Consider the following 8,286-nt stretch of genomic DNA (forward strand, 5'->3'; position numbering starts at 1 on the left):
TACAGGGACTAAGCTTGTAAGTAGAAACAAGAAATGACAAATATGCTGAAGCTTGCCACTTGCAAGAACACCTGGCCTTGCTGGCCACAGCTGTTTGCAAAGGGGACATGTGGCTTTTGCAATCTTGTGTTTCCCCTCTTCCCCTTTCCTGCCCCTGAATCATACTCTGCCTTGCTAGAGACAGAGGGAAGGGGTGAGGCAGCAGGCTGTCCTAGCTGGAGAACATCATCAGAGCTGGTGATTCTTCACAGGAGCTCTTCCTTGTGGTGCTAGACATTCAGATGCAATAAAAGGAGTCTTAGTTGAAAGCTTGTGCTAAAACAAGACACAACTCTCTCATAGAAAAACTGATTCTCACAAGTGATCAAGAAAAGATGCCAGAATGAAAGAAGTCAGGTTTTAATTGATTCTAAAAATCTCAGTCTAGTTTTTATCCCTAAAATACTGAGTATCTCTTGAGCTTTTTGTATTTTTTTCTTAACAAATAAGATTATTACAAAACAGCCCTTTCTACAGAAAGTGAACAAAACAGATTATTGCTTGAGTGAACCCCCAAACTCCCTTCCAGCTTAGTCCTTACAACAGAGATTTTTTTTTTTTTTTGTCAGTCCTTAACCTTGCATCGCTATTAAAATAATGTAAGTGCTATGGAATGCTGGTTTTATGCAGTCAGGTTAACCCACAACTTCCATCTCCCATGGCAACCTGATTAGTAGAACGGATAATAAAAGAGGGACATCTGAAGGGGGAAATACAGGCAGTGAAGTGGGTGTGGGGGTCAGCATCCTCTGAGTGGTGGTGAGCTGGGCTAATCAGAAATTATGCATGTGGGATCCTTTAGAGCATACTACCAATGCTGCTGTTTGGCAGAATTGAGAGCAGGAGAGAGTAAATAGTTTCCCTTTTTTACATTATAGGACCCTGGCTCAACAGATTTCTCGTTTTTGCTAGAACAGTGTTTATAGGATAAAGGGTGGGGGAACCTCCTTCAAAACCAGGGGGGTGCTAATGTGGAGGAACACATACTGAGAGTCTTCTGCTCTCCCTTAAGCTGTGGTAGTATAGGTGCTGGACATAGTGACTAAGCAATGGGTGTCTGAATAAATAGATAGATAGATAGATCAGGATTTTCTTCCCTGATTAAGTTTTCTCAGCTCCTAGAGATCCTGACTGTGCTTGAGAATCTGCTTGTTGCTCATGTTCCCAGGCTGGTAAGACATGAGAAGCTATGGGCTTATGTTTAAGGCATTTCCCGAGTTCATTGGTGCTGCTGATTTGGCTTTTTGCTATGCTATAGAGTCACAAAGTAGTTTTAAGCAAGTCAATTAATTTCTTTAGATCTCTTTTGTTACCTGATCAGGGGGAAAAAAAAGGAGGAAAATCCATTTCCTGGTTTGATGGGAATCCTTATTGTTGTTATTTTCAGTGAGGCAAAGCACTGAGGAAGTCACCTCTCTCTATGACATGCTGTCTTGCTTGTACACAGCGCAGGGCTGCCAGCTGCCTCTTTCATGTTATCCAAAAAGCTGCTGGCGGCACGGTCTTGAAAAGGGCTGTGTGAGTTTGGAATGGCTCCATGGTGTGAGGTTTGTGGCCTTCCTGCCTCACCAAATGGGTCATCTTGTTGGTAAGATGCTTGGAGAAGATTCAGAACATGCCTCTGAGGTGAAGGAAGATTTTGCTAGCTGTGTGGCTTGTCTGGTAAAGTTTTTCTCTGTTTGTTTTATAATACTATCATATATTATTGCACTATCGGTACAGTTTTACAGTGGGAGACATAAAGCCTTTCTATAGTGGTCTTTATGTTGCTTAAATAAACAACAATTGGGGTTCCTAGTCAAGAATTAGAGTTCCTCTGTGCTAGATGCTGTACAAACATAGGCTTAAGCAAACGTCACTGTTCCGACCAGTTTGTGGTTTGAGTAAGGGAAGGGAGATATACTCCTCATCTGTTGTTCTGTATGCAAGACACTTCTGAAATGATTGTGAACAGTGGGAGAAGGCAGTCTGGCTAAAAATGTAGTTGCATGTTTTGTAGCTGTGTGTATAGTCAAAAACTGAATATCATGCTATATTAGGCTACTTATGTACTTCAGACTTCACTGGATCTAGGAGGATACTCCAGGAGGTAGAATGGACAGGAGTGTATGTCTGTTCCTATGTCTGTGACTACACCTGGTCCTCCATCCATAGATCCTTGCCCTGTTCCCTAAACAGCAGAGTGAGAGAAAAAGAACCTTCCTGGTACAAGGGATGCCCCATTTATTCTCTTCTGGTTGCCTTCTTTGGCATCACATCATCATGCAGGCTCATAACGAGACCCTTCTGGGCAGAGGTTTATCGTACCTCCTGGTTACATGGTCGTATGGTGGGTATGCAGCCAGCAGTAAGGAGGCTCGGTAGTGTGCAGATGTGAGGTGCCCCCTTTGTTTGTAGCTGAAGTGCTGGGGTCTGCAAAGTAGCCAACAAAAAGCTTGCACGGAGCAGAGAGACAGAAAGAAGAAGGTATGTCATGATGTGGGGTGAGAGTGTCCTCTGGAAGGCAGAAAGGGAGGTGGGAGCTGGGTGAGACAGGGCTTGTGGCTGGCTATGGAGTGACATTAAGAACCGAGAGTGCTGGGTACCCTGCGACAAGGGAAGCTGAAGGGTAGCCCCATAGTCTGCTGTCCAACGTGTAGTCCAAGAAGCAAAAGCCTCCACGCCAGGCGTTAGGCTTCACAATACACTCCAGCTTTGGCCACGGGGATGGGAGTAGACAGGAAACTGGGCCAGAGAGACGCAGGAGAGGAAAGAGAGTGTGTCGAGGGGTGGGGAGGGAGGGTGAGCTGGCGTGTCAGGGTCTAACAATGAACCGTCTGTATCAGGAAAACAGTTGTATTCGGCAGGGCTATTTTTAGGGGTTCAGATCCCCCTCTCCTGGGTCTTCCACTCCCCGCCCCCCCCCCCCCCCTTTTTTTCGAGCGCCTGGCAGATTGGTGGAGATTTTGAAGCCACGGATAGGAAAGAGCTCAAACACAATGAAGGAAACGCAGCGGGGAGGGGAGAGATGGGTGCCCAGAAATAGCCTCTGTGACGCCTCTGCCGCGGCCCCTGGCTCTCAGAAGGGGAAGAAATGCTTAGGCTTAATGGCCAAAGCTGTTCCCCAGGCTCTCTGCCTGCCTCTGGGGTCACCGATACCTTCTCTATGAGAATGGAGAGAGCTGTAAAATCATTATCCGTTCGACATTCATTCACACACAGATGCTGGCTTGCCATACCCACTCTCAAGCGGAAGGGCGAAGCATCACAGATCAGCAGCGAAGCAGGATGGGAAGGTGGCCCACCTTCCTGCATGAACCTGTGGCCCTCTCTGACAGGCAGGCCCTTGTGACTAACTTCAAATCCTGACCTATATTTACAGGTTCAAGGGGAAGGGATTAAAGTAAGTGCAGTGCGCCATGGCTTCCTGATCTGGGCTGCAGTACCATGGGGCAGCTGGCTATCGTGCTGTTTGCACCGTGGCTGGGACTAGGAAGTAACCCTTATGGAGAGATTGCTTCTGTGAGAGCTCTGGCTTGGCTTGGTGTTGCTCTTATTCTGCAGACTCACTATTTTCTTCTTTTTTTTCTAGGAGGGTGAGAAATTCCCCCTTTTTTTCCAGCTGTTTCAGCTTTAAACTCCTTTTTGTTCTTCATACTTCTGGCCTGAGCTCTTTTCCTCTCCAGCTTTGCCTGTTCTCATCTGTGGAAGCTTTTCCAGGAGGAACACTGACTTACGCCTTAACCCTGCTGCTCACCCTGACTATTGCAGAAACTGGGCTGTGCAAATCCAGACTTCCTATTTTTTTCTTCTATGGACAACATTGCCCTTTTCCTTCAGAAAAATCCCCTGGCTCAGCACCGATTTCAGGCTCCGATACGAAGTGCTTTGTTTGTAAAGACTCCCTTGTTTGGTTCCCGCTCACCTTACCTGACCTCCTCCTCCTCCTCCCAGCCCTGAGGTCTGCGGGCAATCCTGCAGTGACCTCCCCTCTGTCCTCTCACTGACCCTCGTCCTGGCACAGGGAAAGCCATCCCTACAGCCCAGCCTGCCTGCAAGGAGAAGTCTTGGAGATCCTTACACCTTCTTTCCCTCAGCCTGGCAGGCCAGTTCCTTCCTCTGGCTCCCTCTTCTCTCCATGGGGTACCCCGGCATGGGGTAGCGGGGCAGTGAACTGCAATGCCCTAGACAGCCGCTATGCATAAAGTAGAAATCCTTTCTGTTTTGTTTCTAGCTCCTCTTCACAGGATTTGTGCCTCAAATATTTTTTTTTTTCTTGTCAGGGGGGTGGAAGTCTCCCCCACACACCCCCCAGCACTCCAGCAGCAATGGCTGATGGTGGTCCTGTGGCCTGGGCTTGGGCAGCCATCAGCTGCCCTCAGCCCAGTCAGGGTCAGAGCAGCGCAGCCCAGCCGCCCAGAAAACCCAAAAATCAGAGGGCAGCGCTCGGTCCCTGCGGTGCTCATCGGCCTGCGGGACCCACCACCGCGGCTGCCAAAGATGGCGCCTCCCTCAGCCGCTGCAGGGACCCGACACAGAGCCACCTCCGGGCGATGGTGCCTTCAGCCGAAAATGCCTACGGGTCTGTGAGAAACGCCAAGGGGCGAGGGGGATGGGCTGACCCACTGGGAGCCCTTGGAGTAGGGCTGCGCGAGGGAGGCGGGAGGGGGCTGTGCTGCATGGCGGCCATGCCCGGGCACTCCCCACTGCTCCTAGGGGCATGGCGTCCTTGCTGGCGGTGTGAGAAAGCCATATGCCTGCAGGGATTGATTTTATGCACTGATTTTGTTTGTTTGCTTTTTTTTTTTTTAAAAAAAGAAGCCACTCTATTGAAAACATCCTGTTTGGGTAGGCTTGAGGAGGAGGAGGGTGGGAACCATGTCTAAGGTGGGAGGGGTATGGAGGTGAGGGCAGCAGTGTGGCGCAGTGGGTCACCGGGCAGAGGCGACAGGCAGGGGCTGTGCACCCTGTTACCCATGCTGTCTGATGAAGGTTGATGGAGGAGACCAAGGCGAGTTTAAACATCCTGCTTTGTTTTGTGGAGGGAGAGAGGTGTCTGCAGAGAGGAGTTGAGGGCTGTGGTTACTCGTGGTGGTGAAGCAGTTCCAGGCCCCTGTCTGGTACTGGGGCTCAGCCCCTCGAGAGAGGGCTGGTATGTGCAGGAGGACGTGCCTACTCCCCGAGTGGGCAAGGAGAGGGCTTTCTCTTCCTACAGAAGGCAGACAGCTGCCCAGGCAGCGGGAGGACAGCCTGGTGAGACATAAAATCATAGAATCATAGAATCATAGAATCATTAGGGTTGGAAGGGACCTTAAAGATAAGCTAGGTCCAAAATGACATCATACTCAGCATCAGCCTGGTGAGACATAAAATCATAGAATCATAGAATCATAGAATCACAGAATGGTTTGGGCTGGAAGGGACCTTAAAGATCATCCAGTTCCAACCCCCCTGCCATGGGCAGGGACACCTTCCACTAGACCAGGTTGCTCCAAGCCTCATCCAGCCTGGCCTTGAACACTTCCAGGGATGGGGCATCCACAACATCTCTGGGCACCCTGCTCCAGTGCCTCACCACCCTCTCTGGGGAGAACTTCTTACTGATATCTAATCTAAACATCCAGGTCTGAGCGTCCTGTTGTCTGTCCGACTGTTTGAAGCCTGCCCCTTTGCAGGCAGGCAGGATGCACCGCAGCACGCGATGGGTTTGGCGGCACGCCGGTACGGGGAGGGATCCCGCGTGCCGACTTGACATCAAGGTGCTGTGAGAGGCCCATAATAAATTCAAGGAAGTTTGAAGTGTTTTGTGATCACTGAAGGTCCGTGAGAACAACCCTTGGTCTGGTGGCGAGAGCTCCGTTTCCCCCCGTAGCCTGGGAGCAGGAGGCTGGGAGCCGGCAGGCCAGACATCTCTCTGGCACACTTCTGTGAATCATTTTCCCCTCGATCCTCAGCCAGCAAGCTGTAAAACGGGGATAATGATGATAATTATGGTGATAAACTGCACAATAGGGAGTTATAACTGCTCAAGGTCCTTCACTAAGGGTCTCAATGTTTTTTCTTGTATGTGAAGTGATAGCATCCAGCACTTCGGGGTGGGGGGAAGTTACCATACCAACAGACAGAACCTGAATGGCTTTTGGCAGCTGTCAGATCACAGTCAGGGTCTTGATTTCTGAGAAAAATGGCCCTTTGTCAAAATAAAGGGGTGAGGTGATGGTTTTCCAGAGGTCTGTGGGAAGAGATGGGGTTTCTCTCTGCATGAGGGTGTTCACCCCAGGGTTGAGGAGGGAGGTGGATTAAGGGAATCTTTTGCCCTGTTTCCCGGGGAATTTTCCTCCAGACCAAAACTAGTCTCCACGTCTTTGTTCTGATCTGTGGTGAAAAGCTGCAATTTCCTGTTTTTCATTTGTTTGTTTATTTTTCACCCAGACCTATACAGTTATGTTGGGCATGGAGCAAGAGGGGGCAGTGAAGCCTTAGCAGAGCGAAGTTTGCCTCCCTAGGTGAAGCATGCAGCCCACCAGCATAATCAGCCCTGTAAAGAGGTCTAAATTTCTGGCATAAAATATGTGGAGTAAGTGCAAGTGACTGCTCTTATGAGCAGAGATAGGCGTGTACTGAAGGTTAGGCTGGAAAAGTGTTGGGGTGGGGGGGGGAAGGAAGACTCAGGGCCCAAGAGCAGACCTGTCCTATGTCCCTTCTTTTTGTTAATGATTTTTGTTCCTTATCTCTAAGCTCCTTCATTGGTCAAGGGGAGCCTTCTTTGGGAGCTGTCTCAAAAATACGTGAACTCAGATGCCTGGACAGCATCTGTTTCTGCTTGCCAGCGAGGAGAGAGCTGAAGGTTTCCCTCCTCCCCCCTTTTTAGTTTCCCAATTTTCTGGCTCCTTCTTGCACTTCAGTAGCTTCAGCCTTGGTAGAGGAAGGTGAATCCTGAAGTGGCAGAACCATGTTTGAGGGCAGGAAGGCGCCTTGCGAGGAAGGACGCGAGGAGCAGAGGCAGAGATTTACTGGAGCGGCTCCCAGTCTCGGGCCTTTTCTGAGCCGAGCGTCGGTAGCTCAGGAAGCGCCTGACCGCGGCGCAGGCTGCAGCTCGGCTCAGCTCGCAGTGATTTCCTCTCAGGCAGTCCGTTATCTGTCGACTGTCAGGACAGGCTTTCCCTCTTCCTCCCCCTGTCCCCAACCCTGTCCCCCAACTCCCCTCCCCGCCTTCGCTCAGCCTCTTGTGCGCACACACACACACACACGCACTTTACTGCCAAAAACCGTCCTCCGCCCCCCTCCTCAGCTAACTTCCTTTCAGCATTTTTTTTGAGCTGGATAATCCTAGGATTTGTAAAACGGAGGAAAGGAGCGAGTGAGCGAGCGGGAGTCAGGACAGGAAGCTGGTTTCTCATTCCTCTAACTGTCCGAAGGCAGGAGGAGGGGAAGGGGGGGGAGCCAAAGAGGAGCCTTGTGCAGACTCTTCCCTGGTCCCTTTTCATTAGTCCGTTTGAACTTCCAGTCTCCTCCGAAAGCTGAGAGAAGGAAGACCGGACTGGGACTCTTTCTACTGGAAGTGGCGACAGCGCAGCTGACGAAACCCAGAAGGTGGCCGTGGAGGGTCCCGGGACCGCACTGAGGGAAAAGGCGTTCCCCCAGCCCCCACCGTCGCCTGCCCCAACTTGCCATCTCCAGTGCGGGCATCCGTCCACCACCCACTTCCCTCTGATGAGAACCCTTCCGGGCTTGGGCTATGATCGCTGCTGCTGCCGGCTGGGGAGCCTCCTCTCACCCTGACCTTCCCCTGCCACTGGAGCAACCCAACATCTGGTGGGGATTAATGTTTACTTCTCCAGCTGGACGCCGTACGGGACCCCCGATGTTGCTCCCTGGGAGCGGGACACGGGCGGTGGTCTGAGGAGAAGAGCGAGGTTTTTGCTGCCCAGAGTGAGGCCGGGGGGAGGGGGGCAAGGAAGGAGGGGGACAAACCTCTTTTGGGACTAACCTCATGAAGAACAAGGGAGCCAAGCAGAAACTCAAGAGGAAGGGAGCCGCGAGCGCGTTCGGCTGCGACCTGACGGAGTATCTGGAGAGCTCTGGGCAGGATGGTAAATGCCTCTTTATTCTCACTCTGGTTGCAGAGGAGCAGAGCGCGCGTCCCCTCGCTTTTCTGCGGTAGGGCTGCAAACCTGACCTTTCCCAAGGCTGAGGGCTAGACAAACTGGAGCTGGTTTGTCCCTGGGAAGTAGAGTCACATCCCAGTTACTCACAATGAATGAACGA

General features: G+C 51.1%; 1 protein-coding gene across 1 annotated transcript in view; it reads left to right on the forward strand.

Annotated features, from left to right (window-relative positions):
• Nucleotides 1-8,011: 8,011 nt before the first annotated feature.
• LOC104506679 (rho GTPase-activating protein 31-like) overlaps nucleotides 8,012-8,286 on the forward strand; it is a 57,133-nt gene continuing 56,858 nt past the window's right edge. The window contains 1 exon segment of the mRNA XM_010147711.1: nucleotides 8,012-8,111. Within this exon segment, the coding sequence (XP_010146013.1) occupies nucleotides 8,012-8,111 (100 nt within the window).

The sequence above is a fragment of the Eurypyga helias genome, unplaced genomic scaffold (genome assembly GCF_000690775.1).
Source record: "Eurypyga helias isolate BGI_N326 unplaced genomic scaffold, ASM69077v1 scaffold16182, whole genome shotgun sequence".
Classification (NCBI taxonomy): domain Eukaryota; kingdom Metazoa; phylum Chordata; class Aves; order Eurypygiformes; family Eurypygidae; genus Eurypyga; species Eurypyga helias.